General features: G+C 48.0%; 1 protein-coding gene across 1 annotated transcript in view; it reads left to right on the top strand.

Annotated features, from left to right (window-relative positions):
- The window catches only part of CCDC78 (coiled-coil domain containing 78), a 321,251-nt gene that overhangs the window by 170,142 nt on the left and 130,455 nt on the right, over window positions 1–20,654 (top strand). Inside the window, exons 8-9 of the mRNA XM_085628349.1 lie at window positions 16,672–16,803; window positions 17,871–17,957. Of these exons, the coding sequence (XP_085484475.1) occupies window positions 16,672–16,803; window positions 17,871–17,957 (219 nt within the window). The remainder of the gene's footprint in view (window positions 1–16,671; window positions 16,804–17,870; window positions 17,958–20,654) is intronic.

Here is a 20,654-nt window from a genome sequence, read left to right as displayed (position 1 = left end):
GGCACGCGACAAGCTGGCCATGGACACTGGCCTGGGACACGATCGCGCCGTGATACTTCGGACGTACTCTTCTGTTTCCGCCGCCTCCTTCATCTCTTGTGGGGTTGCTTTGCGAGGGTGGCGAGATAAGTAGTCTGCCGGGTTCCGTGCGCCCGGTTGGTACTCGATCTTGCAGTTATAATTTTGCAGTTGCAACATCCATTTTTCGATTCTTGGCGGCGGCTTCGTGGATGTGCCCGCGAATAGGGACACCAGCGGCTTGTGGTCCGTAGCTACGACGAATGGTTTGCCGTACACGTATAGGTGGAAATGGTGACACCCCCAATGGATGGCGATTGCCTCTTTCTCTATTTGTGAGTATCTCTGCTCAGTCTCTGTGAGCGATCGGCTGGCGAATGCCACCGGGGCCCATTCCTCTGCGCTTGTCTTCCTTTGTAGCAGGACTGCGCCCAACCCGACTGGACCGGCGTCGACAGCAATTGGTGTCAATTTGGCTGGGTCGAAGAATGCCAACGTCGTGGCTTCTGAAAGCGCTTGTTTGATTTCTTCGAATGCTCGATCTTGTTCGCTGCTCCATGTCCAGGGGGTAGACTCTTTAGTGAGCTCTCTTAGTGGCGCTGTGAGATTCGCCAGGTCTTTGATGAACCGGCCGCAGTAGTTCACCATCCCTAAGAAGCTTCGTACCTCCGTAATGTTTGTGGGAGCAGCCGCTTCCTTGATGTCCTTTACCTTGTCCGGATCCGGATTGACGCCGTCTGCCGAGAAGGTGTAGCCGAAGAATTGGAGCTTCCTACACAGGAATTCGCACTTCTCCCGATGAAGTGTAAGGCCTGCGTCTCGTATGCGTCGTAGCACCTGCACCAGCCTCTCATTGTGCTCCGCAACGGTCGTGGCGTGCACCATAATGTCATCACTGACATTAATCGCTCCGGGGATCCCTGCGATGAGCTCTTGTATCACGTTCTGGAACACCTCCGCAGCGCTTGACACTCCAAAGCTTAACCGCGTATACCTCCTCAGGCCCACGTGCGTGGAGAACGTGGTGATGTTCCGGGACGCCTCATCCAGTACTAGTTGGTGATACCCTAAGCGTAGGTCCAACTTTGAGAACCATTTGGCGCCCGCCATTTCCCCGACGATGTCATCGATGGTCGGAGTGATATGGCGCTCCCTCTTGATTGCAGCGTTGGGGAGCCGCATGTCCACGCATATTCTGACAGCGCCTGGTTGTTTAGGTTTCCTCGCCACGACAATTGGCGACACCCACGGGGTCGGTCCGGACACCTTCTCGATGATTCCCGCCGCCTCCAGCTTCTTCAGCTCGGCTTCCACCAGTGGCCTGAGATGAAACGCTATGCGGTGATGCCGTAGGGCTATCGGTTGAACAGTGGGGTCAATGTGTAAGTGGACCTCTTTGCCTCGGAACTTGCCTATTTCGTGAAAGATTTCCTCAAACTCCTCCAGGGTGTGGTGTATCGACTCTTGGTGTACCCCAAATGCGAACGTTACCACTCCCAGATCTTCGGCCGCTCTGCAGCCCAGGAGCATGCCTTGTCCGTCTTCTGTAACATAGATATTTGACGTGATTGACCGCGTTCCATGCGATATCACAGTCCTGAACTTTCCCCGCACTTTTAGCGGTTCTTCCTGTCCATATGCGAACACCGTTATCGTCGATGGGTGTAGTGTTGGCTTTGGGTGCATGGATCTGTGCATCGCCGCGGCCATGATGTTGATGCTGGCGCCTGTATCTACTACCGTGGTGACTTCTTGCGACCCTACCCGGACGCTGCATTGCGGCAGCCTCCTAGTCCTGCGTACCGCCGTGCCTATCATGTGTACTCGGTGTATCACCTTCTCTTCCTCCTCGTCATCATCCATGTCGCTGGCCACCGGGCCTCCTTCTTCAACCGTGTTGACTGCTTGGCGGGGCTTTCGGAATTTCTTTGACCGGCACACTTTCTCGAAGTGGTTGAAGCGCCCACACGCCATGCACTTCCTCCCTCTTGCTGGGCACTCTGCCGTGGCGTGGGGCGACCCCCCACAGTACCCGCAGGACTTGGGTTGATCTTGGACGGCCGGACCTGGTCCTCTTCTGGGCCATCTCTGTTTTGGTTTTACTGCCACCGCGTTGACTGGCTCGGTTTTCACAGGCGCCTGTAGGGCTGCTTCCATGTGCGCAGCACGCGCTTTTGACAGTTCTTTCGTCCGACCCATTGTCAATATGTCTGTTAGGGGCTTGCCGGATTCCTCCAAAATCCTTTCCCTCAGCTTGACTGACGCACACCCTTGTATTATCTGGCCTCTTATTTCCTCCGTCTCATCCCGAAACCCGCAGGTGGCCGCTAGGTTTTTGAGACGAGCGTAGAACTTGTCGAGCGACTCCTCGGGCAATTGGCGTGCTTGGCGGAATATGAAGCGTTCATAGTCGCGGTTCGCCATTGGTTCGAAGTACTCGTTGAGCGCCGCTATCAACGTCGTGTGCGTCTTGGGAGTGTTTTCCGCAAGCGTCTTAACTATGTTGTGAATCTCCTTTCCTCCAAGGTGGATTATCATTGCGCGTTTTTGATCTCTCTGAACCTTCGTGGCCTCAAAGAAAATGCGCACTCTATCTTCCCAGTCTCTCCATCGGGCTGCCACCGCTGATGGGGACCCCTCTACGGAGAACGGCTCAATTGGCGGAATATTTGCCATGTTGCGCGTGCGCTGCTTGCGCCAGGCGAGACCTCCTCCTTCCCTTGACCGTGATGGCTTCTAGATATTCTTTCCCTCTCCCACGTGGGTGGCGGGGCCCTCCTCACAGGCTGGGTTTGACCTTATCCCTGGTGCTCCCCCGGGTATGGCAGGAATGCGAGGGTCTTCAGGGCTCTTCAGGCGCGTCCCTCGTGACCTCTCCCCTCAGGCAGCACACAATCGGGGCCATCCACACCACTTGCTGGCACAGAGGAGGAGATGAGAGGGTCCAACAGCTGTCCAGGCGATCACGAGGCAGCGCTACTCCAGGCGTCAGCCTCAGCCTGGAGGCAGGGGAGGCAGAGCGCTCCGCGCGCTACGGGCGGTCAGAAGAGGCAGGGCGCACGTGGTCAGCAGCGCGCTGGGGGCGCCGAGGCAGCAGTTGTCCCCACGCGTCTCCGCCGTCGGTCGGGAGCGCTCCAATGCGCTTGCGCTCCCCCGCCACTACACCACGAGACAGGAGGGGGCAAGGAGGCAGCTGCGCGTCGCTGCAGGGGCACGAGCACCGCGAGCGAGGACCGCTCACCGGCCGCCACACCTACGGGACGCGGGAGAAGCAGCGAAGGCACGCCCACCCTCGTCGCCACTTTGTGGTGTTGTTGGGGGAAATGATACCGTGGTGTGGCCCCTAGCACCCTGGGCCCTACACGCTGCAATGAACACTCGGGACACGTGTGGGTAGTTGCTCCGTCACTGCTGCCGTGGCCGTTCTGCCTACGTGCACGCATGACGTCATATTTATTACTTCAATACACACATGTGATCTGACGCGCACGCCGTTGCGTGTCACGTCAGTATCGCGACATTACATACGGCCAGTGCATTTGCCTAAATGGGACAGGATTACTGACTGGCTGCCCCAGCACATTTCACATGCCTGATGGAGGAAGGGGGTGGAGGGGGCCTTAAGCACTTTAAGCATAATAGCCATTGCGCACCTGATCAACAGTGCAGGTTCTGTTTAGACCCTGTCCTGTTGATCACAGCATGACGCGAGGCAAGCCCTCTCAACCCTCTGCAGTCTGGGGACATTCAAGTGGGCGCTGCTGGAATCTTCAGCAGCGACTCTGCAAAAGGCCACTGAGGGGCTCAGTGGCTTGCAAGCTCCTCGGAAGCAGAGCGGCATCTGCCCTGAGCTGGAGGGGATACCTAACCTGAGCCTGCTGTGCTCTCAATGAGGGTACCAGTACTCTCCCTGACCTAAGAAAAGTGCCGGTACTGACGCCCAGAAAATTCAGAAGTACCGGTACTCAGTACCAGTGAGTACCAGCCCATTTAAAGCACTGCGTATACTAGTAAAGTGGTTTTCCGAGCGATGGTGTGTGCAGCAGGGTGTCTTAATTATCATTTACATCGAAGGTAATTTTTATAATCCGCTTTCTCCTCCTAGATCACTTCAAAGTTCTGCCTCTATTAACAGTGAGGCCAGAGGAATGATGTAGTTGGGTTGCTCTGCGTCACCATTAATGGTGTGTGCACAAGGTTGTACAGCAATGGTGATGTGTTAAGCTGGGTGTCTAGCTATTCAAGTGATGGTATATGGGTTATTTGACAGGTTCCGGGTCAAGACCTCATTTTTCAGGAGGTTTCACATCATTCTTGGCACTACCACAGAACCTCATGGACCAGAAACAATTTATTCCACTAAGGCCAACACATATTTATTCCCCTAGAAACTAAATATTTGGTTGTACCAAAATAACTGTCACTTTGCCCATGTCATGAGGCTGCCTTGCAACTAGTCTTGGTTCTCAGTCAACTTCATCAAGGAAACTGGTAGTGTAGGCCACGGCTTATAGTGGGACGTAAAAAACTAGGGGGGGGGGGTTCTCTTGTAGGGCCGTGGACGATGTAATTTGGGCATGGCTTAAAACACGTAAACTAAAAATCTTTGCTTAGGATAGTGTGCTGTCAGACTGGTAATTTGCTGCTTATGTCTTTGCATCCAGATATATTTTACAACAAGTAAGATTACATCTACAACAAGCCAGGATGATTGTCTTTGTCATTGGTTGTTAGTTGTTTAAGCTAAATAAGCAACAACTATGGCTTTGTTGTATACAATATTGAAAATGCTTCAGTTCTGAAATGGTGAGACTGTGAACAAACTATAACAAGTCTCTTTGAAGTTACACCAAAGAAAGTGAAGGGTGGTACTGCTGCAGAGGTAAGAGTTTGGTTTTCATCCTGAGGGTGAGGGCAAAAATGGAGAGCCCGATAGGGACCCGTCTCAGCACCTACTTTTTAGAACCACCGACAGGAACCGGCCCACTTAAAGCCCTGGTGTAGGCCCGTATTTACCAGCATACTACATTCTCTTCCCAGAAAAAAATGGCTTAAAGTCTCAATATGTAAATTAATAGAGGGTATCAGAGAATATGCTAAGCTTCCTACTCCAGTTACCCCTGGAGCAAGATTATATTCATAAATGAATAAAAATATATTGGAAGCCAAGAATCGTACAAGAAAGTCTTCACAGGATCACAATCAAATCTTGATTCACTGGTTATAGTGATTTATTTATTTTCCATAACATTTTATGGCTCAGAATAATTTCTTCCAGCCAGTTAAAATGTGTTCCGCTATGCACTTGACACATGTTTTGAAGAATCTACAGCCTTCTAAACGCTTCATATCATGATATAATCCTATTATCTCAATTCATGAGGGCAATGCACCACCACAGAATTGAGAGCAAGCTATTCATCTGTCAATCTTTTCTGTGCCTGGACATGGTGAGGGAAATAAAGACAGCACAACCAATCTGTCAATCCTTTGTGTATTCGAGCTAGGTGGAGTAATCCTCATCGAGGGCATACAAAGAAAGGATTGACAGTTGGATGTTAGGTGTATCATTCATCATTCTATGTAATGCTTACTTTGCAATATGTAAGGACTATTACACATCTGAAAAGTATCTTGATTTGTCACACATTTAAATCTTTTTTGCATCGTGCAAACAGAAAGCAATCCTTTTTTACGTCGAACCTGGACAGCGCATGCACTGCTCTGCGTCATGCTGTATTGGAGTATGGAATAAAAGCTCCGCTCACTCTCTGCCCATATTTGTCATTGGCTTGTGTCATTGTCCTTCGTAAATGCTGGCTTCTGATTAGTTAATAAGCTTGTTAGTCCCGCCTTGGTACCGCATTGTCTTCATTTGTAACCTCCCATGCGGACTGGCCCTTTAACTTCGGTTGCTACACGGTACGTCTTTTTTAGTCTGTAAGCACTATTTTCTTTAATGAGTTTCTCCTACTGCAGGCACGACATGCTTTCCTGCCACAGTCAGCGCGCCGTGCATGCTTTCACTTTCCTAGCAGCCGGGACAATGGTGGCCACTTCTTTGAATAGATCTTGCATTTACAAGAGTTTGAACTATTGGCATTGTAAAGGACAATGTCTTTTATTTATGTGTTAATTAGCAAAACAGATAAATAAAAAGCATTGTCATTTACAATGCCAATAGCTTAAACTCTCGCGAATTGGAGACCAATTGCATTGCAAATACTTGTATATTGTATTGCAGTGGGCTTCTTAATGTTTTTGTCAGGACTCTAGCCACCTTTACAGCCACCACTATTACCATCAAAATTAGGTCCACCCCCACCGTTACCAGTGTGGGAGCAAAAAACTGTACCCAAATATAGAGGCGCCTCAGAATTTACTTCAAAAAGTTTTCTCTGATTTCACTGGAGTGGAGACAGTATTGAACTTCAATTTTGTGAGGCAATGTGTCCGTCCCCACGTTAAGGCACCCAGCAGGAGCATCAAAATTGGGGAAAAACGCAAATCATTACATAATTCCTATCTAAAAATTAATTTGAGCCAACTACAAAAACTGACTTCTAGATCAATGAAAAGTTAAAGGGTTTTAGTACTACATTTTAAATTAAAGCAGTACAGAATCAATGCAATGAAGGCTCTCAGATGCAAAGGTATAGAGTATGTAAAAATCAGAAATTGAGTAGCAAAATCAATAGAATAATGGTCTGCATCCTTAACAGCATTTATGTTTCCAGGAAAATCTTCTGGCTCACCTCCAAAATCAAGGGTTTTTTAAACATTACTCTTGCATACAAAATCCACATTTCTGCTGATTCATTGTGTTGTGAGCAAATGCATAATTTCTTCAGCAAATCAGAGCACATGACAAATATGCGTCATATTGCCTTAACACCCAAGCACTAATTCATTACATGAACAATTATTTTGCACCCTCTATGCTACTGTCATCTGTAGATGCTAGAAAAGAACGAGATACACTATCAATGACATCTTATGTGAATGAATGAGTCTCGGTGAATCAGAGTAAGAAATAATACATGCTACAAGTTACAGTTGAACGGGGAAGTTCATCAGAAATACAATATTAATACATTTTAAAAGTGGGAAATAACTAAATCCATTACAGTTTGACTTTTCTCTGTAGTCTTATGGGACAATGATGTACGTGAGGGGTGGACTGAATGAATGACTCAGAGATGACATCTGTTCTGAACAAGATAGCGATTTACACAGAAATGTGGCATAGTTGAAATACATCAGAAAAACGCTCTTCTAAACATTAAAGGAAGTTTGTTTGAAAACCACTCATGTTATATCAGTCTGTATATTTGAATTTTCACTTACACAGTTTAACGCATGCTGATGTTTTGTGTTTTACCACATGAAAGCCAGATCTATTGGCTTTGCCAAAGCATGTTGGTACAGCATTCGTATTTTCGAATGTCTGCTCTCACTCCTCAAGTTTTGAGGGGCCAACAAGTATTGGCAATGCAAATTTGTTTCAAGTTTGTGTGGCATGCGCAGACCTGATCCACATGCTATACACCTATTGACACTGCCAATGTTTGTTTTACAGGGTAAGCCCCTCTCCCTTCCAATACCGCCCTGCCTTGAAGGAGGCCTTTGTCAAATTCAAGAAAGGTCATAAAACACTTCTTTTCCAACCGTCTTTGGCAACATCAAAGAGGATTCCCCCAAGTATCAGTACTCTATTTGAAGCATGCAGATTCCAAATAGGAAACGATCCCTCCCTAGACCCACAATATTCTTTCTTCTTCCCACTGTTGTAGTTTCCAGGCAGCTGCATGGATACGAAAATATAAAGATAATACATTATTCTGATGGATACATCTGCCAGTGGATTCCTCACCTTCTGAATATCCCCTGCGCCAGCAACATTCGGAAAATTTTGTAGCAGTCCACGCCGATGAGGTCGAAGACGACGTCACAGAGACACGGCTCCGCTCGCGACTCTGCTGACGTCACCGGCTCCATAAGAAGACCTCTTTGGCGTGATGACGTCAGTTCCCTTTTTTCCGCGCCGTCGACGCAAACGGTTTTCGGGACTCTCTCTGTAACTGTGTTTGATACTTTGTTTTTTTGCTGGTATCTCTCTCTCTTGTCTTCAGCTGAAGATGATGACGAAGAAGTCTGGTTTTAAGCCTCGCCGAGAGTGCGGTAAGCACATGTCAATAAAGGATCCGCATGAAGACTGCATATGGTGCCTTTCATCGGACCACGATGTAGATGGATGTTCTTCTTGTCGCAAGATGAGCTCAAAGGCTCTGAAGGAGAGGGAAGCCCAGTTATTCATCGCCAGGATGAAAAAGGAGAAAAGAGGCCAGAGAAGATCGAGGTCGAGGTCGGCGTTGAAGTCGACTTCGGGACATGCTTCTAAGACCAAGAAGCACAAGAAAAAGAAGAGGCATGGATCTCGACATCGCTCGGATAGGGATGCGGCTCCGAGATCGACCTCGCCCTCCCGACGCCATAAGGACTTTGTATCTCCTTCGTCTGTTCCTGATTCTCCTGTTGGCCTGTCGTCACCTGTGGCTTCACCGGAGCGCCATCTCCGGCTCTGGCTTCGTCTCCTGTTCCGATTGAAGAGCTTCCAGCGCCGGGTGAGCCTTCGGCTCCGCAGATTCCACCGTCGGCGCTGGTCGGCCCGAGTCCGGTGATGCCTCAGCCTGAGCCATATCCATCGTTTCCAGGCCCAGGTCAAGATCAGAAGAATTATCTTAATGCTATGTATGGGGTCTTCTCCAGAGCCTTGTACCCCTCTGGTGCACCTTCGGGTCCTATGGCCTTCAATTTGGGAGCTCCCCAAGCTTATCCTCAGGCTCCCTTCATGCCATTTTTTCCGGCGATGCCGTCTTGGCATCTACCGGCGCCGAGGACATCGACACCGCTTCCTTCTTCACCGGTGCCGACTCGACCTCATTCGACGCCGGCTGTTCCTTTGGATCCACGCTCGACGCCGGCTCCGGCGCCATCGGATTCGGTCACGGCGCTGCCAACTCCTGCTGTGAGGATCAGATCTAGGAGGGAGGCCCAAAGGGTACTGGAGGAACAGAGGTACCTGATGGAGGAAGTGGAAGAAGGTGAGCTGATGGAGTCAGACGATTTGTTTGATGAATTGAAGGAGGCTAGTGGCCTGGATTTGTCACCTGAATGGGAGATTACTCCTCCTGCTGATGCTTCTTCAAAGGATGTGGCTGCCTACCACGCTGTTATTAAGAAGGCGGCTGAACTTCTAGATCTGCAGTTGCCATCTGCAGTGTTTAAGCCTAACATCCTGACAGAGGTTCTACACTCTCCTTCCTCTTCATCGGAGCCTTTGCTCCCTTTTAATGACGCTATTATAGAGCCGGTAATGGAAGTATGGCATAAGCCCTTCTCTGCTCCTGCAGTTTCTAAGGTTATTGCTAGGAGGTATAGGGCAGCTCCAGGGGACCCAGACTTTTTAACATCTCATCCTTCTCCGGAGAGTCTGGTGGTTCAGGCTGCCTGTTCCAGAAAATCTACAGGTGCTTTTCCCCAAGTGCCGAGTGACAGGGATGCGAAGAAGTTAGACCAGTCGGCTAAGAAGGTCTTCTCTTCTGCCAGTATGGCCTTAAAATCGACGAATGCCACTTGTCTTTTGGGCCGGTATATCCATGCTCTTATGGATTCAGCAAAGCAATTGGCCCCAAAACTGTCAGAAGAGGATAGAATGAACTTTAATGAGGTTCTGTCGGATACCCAAGCAGCTGCACATCAGGTAATCCAAAGCGGCTTGGATACAGCTGATTCGGTCGCAAGGATTATGGGTTCTTCTGTTGCCACGAGGAGGAGTGCGTGGCTCAAGTCTTCCGAGTACTCCCCTGATGTGCAGGCAACGCTCCTGGACTTGCCTTTTGATGGCTCTGGACTTCTTGGCAAAAAAGCAGATGCTGCGCTTGAAAGATTTAAGAAGTAAGGCCACGGCTAAATCTTTGGGCCTTCAAACTCAGCCTAGGGGTTCGTTCAGGAGACACAGGGGCTTTCGAAGGTCATCCTTTCGTTCATACAGACAGCCCCAGCAGCAGCAGCAACAGCAGCAGAACACTCTGTATAAGAGCTACAGAGGCAGAGTCAGAGGTCGCACTCGAGGTAGACAGCTCTCCTCCTCCTCCTCCTCATCCTCCTCCTCAACCCCCCCCACCACTGCAAAGCAGCCCTAGATCCACCATTCTGGATCATGCTGGTCCTGTGGGGGGGGCGGCTTACCCATTTTCTACAAGATTGGGAATCGGTTACTACAGATCTTTGGGTTCTAGATCTTGTAGAAAATGGGTACGCCCTTCCCTTTCGGGAATTCCCTCCAAACTACCCTTCTTGCCAAGGTGCTTGCTCGGAGGACCACCTTCTTTTCCTGCAGGAGGAAGTCCTGACATTACTAAAGAAAGGTGCGATAGAGGTGGTTCCAGAGCGGGAAAGGGGTCAGGGATGCTACTCCCGGTATTTCCTGATTCCGAAAAAGGACGGCAGATTGCATCCAATATTGGACCTCAGGATCTTGAATCTTTTTCTGAAGCAAGAAAAGTTCAAGATGCTCACCCTTGCGCAGGTTCTTCAAGCGCTGCATCAGGAGGACTGGATGGTGTCGATCGACTTGCAGGATGCGTATTTCCACATCCCCATCCTGAAGTCGCACAGGAAGTATCTCCGGTTTACTGCAGGTTCGCAACATTATCAGTTTGCGGTCCTTCCGTTTGGTCTTACTACTGCACCTCGAGTCTTCACGAAGGTGATGGCAGTGGTGGCAGCCCATCTCAGAAGGTCGGGGATTTCAGTTTTCCCCTATCTGGACGACTGGCTGATCAAAGCGGAGAAGCCAGAGGAGGTGCTTCATCATCTGCTGTGAGGATTTGGGATCCAATGCGCCTACCTAGCGTATAAACACTACAAGTCCCAGCAACCCCGGAACCAGGAAGTGGGCGTCCATAAAAAGACGTCCCGCGCGGCAGAAGGCGTGCGATATTTTGAAACCCAGAATCTCTTTACTGTCGTTCGGAGCTTGGCGACCCGGCGGGAAGAGTGATTACAGCACAGAGGAAGACGAACCGCAGGACTCCACTTTCCCCATCCCTCGGAGCAAGGCGCCCAGGCGGGGAGCTTCAGTGGAGGAGTCGCGGCTGCCGAAGAGGAAGCAGGTGAGAGGTATCGGAGCTCGGATGAGCTCAACTGCCCGCGCCTCACAGACCTCGAGAACAGCCGTCCCTTTGTGACACTAGCAGAGGCTAGGTTGAGCCTTTTCGAATCACGCTGTATAGAGTGCTTGATTATTTCCAGCTCGGAGGAGCTTATCTAAGTTGTGACCGCGCTCGGAGGAGCGAGCTTTCATTTTCAGCCCGTAGGAGCTGAACACTACAGAACCGCGCTGAGAGAAGCGCTACTTATATTTCCAGCTCGGAGGAGCCTATCTAATTTGTGACTGCGCTCGGAGGAGCGAGCTTTCATTCTCAGCCCATAGGAGCTGAACACAACAGAACCGCGCTGAGTGAAGCGCTACATATGTTTTCAGCTCGGATGAGCTAACCGTTGTAACCGCGCTGGGGGAGCGCGATCACGGGGGTCTTAGTTCAAAGGAACTCACCTTGTCAGACAACGCTTGGAGAGAGCGATTATCAAGACACGTAGCTCAGTAAAGCTGACTTGTACTTTCCGCGCTGGAAGGGCGCCACAAACATACATAAGAGAGCGAGACATTGGGCTGGTTTGAGTTCACTAGCTAGGGAAGACCACACCAGAACCTAGCGTGTTGATACTCACCAGATGAAGGAGCGCTACGTCGTAGGGCCTCCAGGCGGCGGTGCTCTCACCGTGGAAGCCAACTGTTAGTTGTCTTTTGTCATTTGCACTAAGGAGAGGAGATACTCACTCACTGCGGGGGTCTGATATAAGATCCATGCTTGAATAGCAGGAGGGCTCCATCTGATTCATTGCGAGGAGTCCGTTGTGGGGTATGATTGTGGGTGTTATTACAGGATGTGAGGTCCACGCCCTCAATATATCTAGAATTCTCCTGTACTAGTGAGACCTAAAGAGAGTAGACTGTTATCCATTGTCAATATATTTGTTATGTTTTGTCTTTTCAGAATCTTGTCCCTGCTGACCCTTTCCCCCATCCTTTCCCTCGCCTGATCCCCTCTGGGCTCTGTAACCTTTGGTTGGAGTCCGGGGAGATCTGGAGGTGGACCTCTATAGCATCGCCCGGATCCTGAGGAGTTCTGCAACCTGACATCTGCAGGTTACAACTCAGCTGTTTTACAAATTGGGTTTTTCGATAAACGTGCCCAAATCTCACCTGGTGCCCTCTCAGCGCAACCTGTTCATAGAGACGGTATTGGACACTGCTGTGTGTCGGGCATTCCCACCTCCACAAAGGATTCTCGACATACAGGAACTGATTGCCTTGTTTAACAATGGAGCGGTCGTTCCAGTCCTGAAGGTCCTTCGCCTGCTCGGTCTGTTTGCTTCCTGCATTCTGTTGGTCAACCATGCATGCTGGCACATGAGGGCGCTCCAGTGGTGCCTCCGCAGGCAGTGGTATCAGCACAAAGGAGATCTCAGGGAGTCTGTGAGGATCTCCAGAGAAGCTGCGGCGGATCTTTCTTGGTGGAGCGTGGAGGGCAATCTGTCTCAAGGAAATTCCTTCCATCTACCTCCATCGGTGGCCACAGTGATAACGGATGCTTCCACTTTAGGGTGGGGTGCGCATCTGGGGGATCTGTAGATCAAGGGTCTTTGGTCTCCAGAGGAAAGGTTGTTTCACATCAACCTTCTGGAATTACGGGCGATACGTTTGGCGCTCAAGGCCTTCCTCCCTTCCCTTCGCGGTCAGTCGGTTCAAGTCCTGACGGACAACACTACCGCGATGTGGTATGTCAACAAGCAGGGAGGAGTGGGGTCGCTTTGTCTCTGCAGAGAGGCTCTGCGTCTCTGGTCCTGGGCTCAGGATCAGCAGATTTGTCAGATGGCAAATCATTTGGCCAGGGTTCTGAACGTTCGTGCAGACAGTCTCAGTCGGCAGTTCTCCGCCGACCACGAGTGGAGGCTTCATCCAGAGGTGGTTCGTCACGTTTTCCGGATGTGGGGAAGCCCTCAGGTGGACCTGTTTGCCACTCACGAGAACGCTCACTGCCCCTCTTTCTGCAGTCTCCAGTATCCGATGCAGGGAGCATTGGGGGACGCGTTTCAGTTGAGTTGGGGCACTCATCTCCTTTACGCGTTTCCTCCCATACACTTGATTCCTCGGGTTCTGAGGAAGATTCGCCAAGACCGGGCCCAAGTAATATTGGTTGCCCCAGATTGGCCAAGAAGGGTATGGTACTCAGATCTTCTCCACCTCTCCTCGTACCCTCCTCTCCGTCTCCCTCTCAGGGCAGACCTCCTCTCGCAGTCGCAGGGGCAGGTTCTACACCCCCACCTCCAGAGCTTACACCTTCATGCCTGGAGAATGAACGGGGCAACCTGAATTCTTTTTCTCTACCGCCAGATGTGGTAGATGTAATTTTGTCTCCAAGACGTCATTCCACCAAATCTATCTATTCCTATAGGTGGTCTAAATTTGTGCTCTGGTGCGGGGAGAAATCTATCGATCCTTTGAGGGCTCGTTTATCTGACATTCTTCAGTTTGCCCTTTCTCTTGCTCAGCAAGGTTTTGCTGTAGCCACTGTAAAGGGATATCTTTCAGCCTTGTCGGCATCCCTTTGTTTGCCGGATCAACCATCATTTTTCAAATCGCCTATTGTTTAACGATTTCTAAAGGGTCTTACAAACAAGTTTCCTCCTACTCCTTTTATTGTGCCTCAATGGGACTTAAATCTTGTCTTAACTTACCTGATGGGTTCTCCCTTCGAGCCTTTACACAAGTGTCCCTTGAGACTGTTGTCTTTCAAAATGGTCTTTCTCATTGCGATCACCTCGGCAAGGAGGGTAAGTGAGCTTCAAGCTCTAAGTTCGAAACCCCCGTTCTTGACCATTCATGCTGAAAGAATGGTACTCAGGACCAGGGCTGATTTTCTGCCAAAGGTGGTAACTCCTTTCCATCTAGGGCAATCCATTACCCTTCCTACCTTCTATCCTCCCCCTCACCCTTCCAAGGAGGAGGAGCGGCTTCACCACTTGGACCCTAAGAGGGTGGTGAGCTTCTACCTTGATAGGACTAAAGACTTTCGAGTGGACGACCAGCTCTTCGTGGGCTTTGTTGGGCTGCAGGAAAGGCAGAGCGGTGCACAAGCGCACCCTTTCCAGATGGATTGTCTTGTGCATCAAGATATGCCACTCTTTGGCCGGTAAGGAACCTCCAGAGGGTTTAAGGGCTCATTCTACTAGAGCTAAGTCTTCCACATCTGCTTTGTCTAGAGGTGTTCCTGTGGAGGACATTTGTAGGGCGGCAACTTGGGCCTCCCTTCACACTTTTGCAAAGCATTACTGCTTGGATTTCCGAGGTGAGGAGGGACGGACAATTTGCTTGTTCTGTCCTTCAGGACTTTCTGGTATAGAAGGGTGGACACCCTCCGGGAGTGGGACTGCTGTGGGAATCTATTCACAAGGTGAGGAATCCACTGGCAGATGTATCCATCAGAAGAACAAGTTACCTTCGGTAACGCTTTTTCTGGTGGATACAGTATCTGCCTGTGGATTCCTCACTGACCCACCCGCCTCCCCGTTGTCCACCCTTGTATACCTACAATTCTAATGATGGAGTTTCAAATTGTATTTGTTACTGTTAAAGGCAGTGTGTTGCTTCTTTTGCCTTCCTATTTATTCTCCACACTGTGTATGTTGCTTTGTATACTATGTGCTGTGTATACTGTGTATATATTGCTGTCAGTCCGTCCGTGTGCCTCGAAGGCACGGAAAAAAGGGCGGAACTGACGTCATCATGCCGACGAGGTCTTCTTATGGAGCCGGTGACGTCAGCGGAGTCACGAGCGGAGCCGTGTCTCTGTGACGTCGTCTTCGACCTCATCGGTGTGGACTGCTACAAAAGTTTCCGAATGTTGCTGGCGCAGGGTATATTCACAAGGTGAGGAATCCACAGGCAGATACTGTATCCACCAGAAAAAGCGTTACCGAAGGTAAGTAACTTGTTCTTTTCTGACTACACATTCAATGACTTGTCCACCTTAACTTTTAGTAAGATTCACTGCATAGGAAAACATAACCATTACTGTAAGATTCATGTTTAATTTCCTACTTCAGAACTGTCTCAAGATTTCATGGTAACTGATATTTTTAGATCATATTTTATTTTGTTTCTTGTGTAACTCAAAGGAGCTTTTACTGTTTAACTGATGGAACAATCCAAACATTACAGTTCACAATAGATTCTCTTAGTTGAGTGGTAAAGGAATTGGGTTATTTTCACTAGATTGAGGTTGACAGTATCGACTTACACAAATTTGCATTCACTAACTCACAAGGTAAGTGTATATTTACTATTCTTAACTCCACATCGACTCAGCTAGACTTAGCATGAGATGTTATGGGTTGATGTAGGGGTTGTAATATTTTTGTCTTGGACATATTGCATGCACTATGAAGTGTTCTCCAACTTTTTCTGTATTAAGAGCAACTTCTGTTCAATAAAAATCCTTCAGTGCTACTTATATTATCAGGATTGCAATAATGACCGCATAAAATAAGATTACATTCATGCTCAGCGTATGCAGGCTTACTAGCTGTGATCGTCTAAGTTCATTGGGCAGGGTTGCCAGAAGTTGTGTTAAAAGTGCTTTGTCGAATTGGGTTGCTTCAACATGGGTAATACATAACAGTCAGAGCTACAATGCTCCTGACGTATTAGTATTAGTCATGTCTCCCCCAGCGTCACATGATTTATCACTCAAAAGTCAGCTTTAAATATATTTCTGAAATTCAGACTTTTTTCTCCAAACATCAGTTTATGAATTCTGAGAGTACACGCACTACTGTGAATTTTGGCTAGTAAAAACCCCTAATTTAGTAGGCTGGGCTGCACACAGGAGATTACTGACAGGCATCTGGAGAGCTACCAGTAGCTCATTAGCTACTTGTTGGAGAAGCCTGCACTATAGTGACACCACACCAGGAGTTGCTCATGCAAGTGTTTATTTTGAGCAATCTGATTTTATGTATAGGAATAGGGGCCTTTGAGAGTGAGGACCTCAATATCCCAAGGAAGGTCTGAGTGCGAGAGAGGATTTCCAAACTTGAACCATCACTTTCATCTTCTCTATGGCACGCCATGGTTCTATATAATGTTCCACTGCTCAATGTAAAACAAAAGTAATCTACTCGATTATTTTATGACTACCAGAGACTCCAAACAGTAGGAGACAGTTCCGTTTGAGTGTGCACTGAGAGTCCATGCATTAACGAAGCTGAGATTTCAGGGAAGGCCCTTTCCCCTTGTTCACATAAGGGGTCTGGGTTCACACTCCATCACCTGCATGATCCTATGTTTGCTCTGATATTCAGTCATTCATCCTACACACAGTCCCATTTACCTTCAGAATATTAACGCTTAGGGAGTTGCTTAACCAAAGGTGGTTATGAACAGCTTAGGGTAACGTGTGGTATTCTGTCTGTTTAAAGGTCTGTGGCACAAATGAGTCTAATGATATGTGTTCTACTTCAAAGGTGCAACTACAAGATCGGAACGAGAGGCTTTACGTCAAACTTGGGGAGCTGCAGGAGAAAATGGGGCAGCTTGCTGGCTCCAAGACCGACCTGTCTTCCAAGCTCATCTTTAGCGAAGAGGAGAAGCTCAAGGTGAGATCTGATAGAGAATATGTGCGTGGAGAGGTATTTCACAGCTAGGTCCTGTACCTACAATTTTCAATATTCAGAAAATGAAAAGATCTGGAGGGCGACTGTATACTCCTGTGTGAGAACCTACTACTCTTTGGGGAGGCTAGAAGTGAGGAAGGTGATGTGATCTTCACAAGGCTGTTGTATTTCCTTGGGCATTTATCCTGTTAACCTTTACCAAGTGGACAAAGTGGGCGACTCCTCTGATGCTCCTAGATGGAGCATATAGAGCCTTTAGCCTGGCAACCTGTTACTAGCGCATGTTGTAGTCTCCCTTTATGATGCTCCTAGATTGACCATAAATGACATTAAACCTGTAACCTGTGTACGCTGTGGGCTGCTCCTCTGAGGCTCCTAGATGTACCACATAGGGCATTTATCCTGGCAGCCTGTAAACAGTGTACGCCGTGGGCTGCTCCCCTGACTCCATTCTAGTATTACTTTTTATGATCCATCCAGTGAAATTCTACATGTTCCTTCATTTTGCCCATGTATGCCGGTCTGCGATGGCATTTTATCAATAGGTACAGTAATAGGTGCCACATGTGGTGAATACTTTTAAAGCAATTTAAGTCACCATTATCTGTCTGGGGTGCTTACCCAAATGTATCCATCGCAACAGGCAGCCATTATCACCTTGTGCCGCTTGCAGCCAAGGGGGTAACACTGGCTCCTGCAGCATCTGTGGCATCAGTGGGCCCCCATTCACTCCAAGGCCAATGAAGATCTGTGAGATAGGAGAGACCCAGAGGCCCCTAACCACATTCTGCAGGGATCTCCTTCATTATACATGACTCAACTGCTTGCTATCTCCACTTTGGTTCCCTATAGGGTTCTTCAGCCAGGACACCTTTCGATAAAGAACCACCAGCGCCCCAGTACAATCCTCCACTGGCGCTGCAACAGCCAGCACTCCATATCCATACATTACAGGAAAAACAGCAGAGACCACTCACATGGCTCGCTTTTCTGGAATGGGAGTTCCAGAGACGTGCTTCAGTGACCAGATTCTTTTTGTTTTCTTCTAGATTTCCAGGGACCTTATTGAACTCCAGATTGAAACAAACAAGATGAGAGAGCAGTATGAGGCGGAAACCTTTGAACTAAAGAACACGGTCTGTGGTTTTTATCATTCTGTGCTCTACCTTATTCCTAACAGTCCATATAAACTCTCCACAAACCTCAGTCTTATTCACCAGTCTGACCTCCCAAACCATTTCTCATTTCACCATTGCTCTGTGCAGATTGCATTAGTAACAGGATGTGAAAGGTGGAGGATGACTTGTTGTTAAAGGCCCTAAGTGCCAGAAAGCATTGCATGTTGCCAGTCACCATTCAGGTGCATTGCCAGAGCGCTGTGTATGCATCCAGTACAATCATAGAAAGGGAAGACAGTACAAGTTGGAACTGAGCTGTGAAGGAAGAGCTATCTGTGTATGTTTCCTAGATCTGGAATACATTGGAGGCTGAAGACTAGACTGGGGCTTGAGGTGCCTTCGCAAAGTGGCCTATGAGACTGCATGTGTTGTGGGGGTAGAAATGTGCATTGTGGCCCTAAGACACATTCACACAGTTCTGTGGGGTCTTTGAAGTAGTACTTTCTCAGGGTTCTCGGTTGAGCCAATTACATTACTAGAACTGTGTTGTGGTCTGAAATGTTTGTTAGCAGAGCTGAGTATTGAACAAAAGGTGATGAATTGAGGTGAATTAGGAGAGTTGTGTGTGACATATAAAGTGATTACCAGAGACTTTGGTAATATGTTAATGACTAGTTTGCAAACATTAAGAGACAGTTAGGAGGTGTGTTATATGACATATAGGTTCCTTCGCAGACCTTGTTTGCGAGTATGAAGGGCATTATCAGATGTGGGTGTGAAGTAGTAGATTAAATATCAAAATTAAGCATTTAATTTCCAATGCACTAAACAAGTTTGATGAATGTGCGGTGCATAAAGAAGGTGGATATGACTGATGTTGTTGTTTAAATTATGAGACGTGTGTTAAGAATGTTAGAGCTGTGGTAAAATTTGAAGTAGATAGGCGGAGCTCTATAGGAGATGCTCACATCTCCCAGCTTTTTAAAGTTGGATGCCACTCTCCTTCAGCCAGATCCTACAGCTAGTTCAACGTTCAAATTGGTCTCATCTGTGTAAATGTTACCATTTTTATTGGCAACACGCATAACTAATCTTTTTCAGCACCCATACAAACTACTTGCCCTTAATGTTTGGATTGTGGAAATCCCTACAAGACAAAATATTTCTGAAAGCTCCCAGTGAACGCGGTCTTCTGTCATTTGTGTTTGCTTGTTAGGATGGTCTCCGCCATCTTGAGCGATGTCTGCTCAGAAGGAGGAAACTCCTGATAATGTCAGCAGGTAAGTAGGAAAGAATGTAGGGTAGAATGGTGACATCATTCAGGATGTCCATATCTTTCTGGCCAGTATGAGAGCTGGGAGGCTGTGTCCAATGGCAACTTTGTAAATTGTTCTTGCTTCCATGATTTCCAGTGCCCATTTTGACACTTTTCTGCCCGCTACATCTTAAATTTGCAGAGTGGGTTGGCCCACTGATCAGGGCACAGTGATCAGTTCCACTTTCACACCTTCAGATACCTTCTGTACCAGGAGCCTAACCTATACCAAGCTCAGTGACTAGATACCTCCACGAGAAGTGAACCTGCATCTTCAGGACTCTAAAATGTACGCAATAATTCAGATGCAGGGACTTGGACGTTTTTCTGGTTCAGGATGGTGCAAGTGGTTCAAGTATCTCTCTGGGGAAGTTCTACTGTATCCCGGGGCTCTTGTAACAGAAAAGTTTATCCAGTTAACCAAAGCCTGCTATCCTGCATCAGTAAACACATTTGAGGATGGACAGTATTGGTCCTTTGGAAACTTTCACACACAAAACTGTATTTGCCTTTCTATGTTAGATGGGGAAAATATGGATGTAAAAAGTAGTTTCTACCTCGAATCGGCATCATGAAAAGTGCAAGATCTTTACTCTCTTATAAGCAGTACAAACACAGACTCAGCCACACAAAGATCCAGGATGTATAGAATGCCCTTAAAATGTAAATAAACAGATACAGACCCATCTTGGCTCCAAACACAACATCATTCTCTAGGAAGAAGACGAATAAGGGACCCATATATATGATGCACCTGTCTCTGTATCTTTTTTAATAAAATATGAATCCCTGTTGGTGCACGGGAGGCCTCTTACTGACATGGATATCTCCTTATGAGACTGCATCACCATAATTTCCACGTTGGAATGTGTGCACTAGCCTGTGGGCATGCAGGCTGGTTTGGGGCGGCACCTCACAGAAGTAACTGATTTCTGAATTTCGGTGGGTGTGCCCACTGGTGCTGGAGGATAAATTGTGCAACTCCGCATTGTTATGGATACAAATTTAATTAACTCAAGGACGCCTCCGCCTTCAGTGTTGCTTTCTTGGATGATAACTCCCATTAAACTCATCACTTCATGGATGTCCAATAGTCAGCTAGGCCTCAGGAAGTCACTGTACATGGATATGGAAATATGGATTGCCTGTCTGTTTGTTAAATCAGGCACACTTGTGAAGTTATATGGGACTTACCAGAGACAGCTAAGAAGATTCTCGAACGTGGGAAGCTACTACATGGGTAAGAAAGCCCAAGTGTGGTGGACAATCCCTTATCAAAAACATTCTGCACATGCCTTTGGGGATTGGATGGATTACTATTCATTCATGAAGGGGTGAGCTAATATAACTTCCTGATGGGAGGGTCTTATCTCTTTGCTACTTCTGGTTAGCCTGAGTGG

The sequence above is a fragment of the Triturus cristatus genome, chromosome 10, assembly GCF_964204655.1.
Source record: "Triturus cristatus chromosome 10, aTriCri1.1, whole genome shotgun sequence".
Taxonomy (NCBI): domain Eukaryota; kingdom Metazoa; phylum Chordata; class Amphibia; order Caudata; family Salamandridae; genus Triturus; species Triturus cristatus.
Note: the sequence above shows the minus strand (reverse complement) of the source record. Positions and strands in the feature narration are given on the sequence as shown.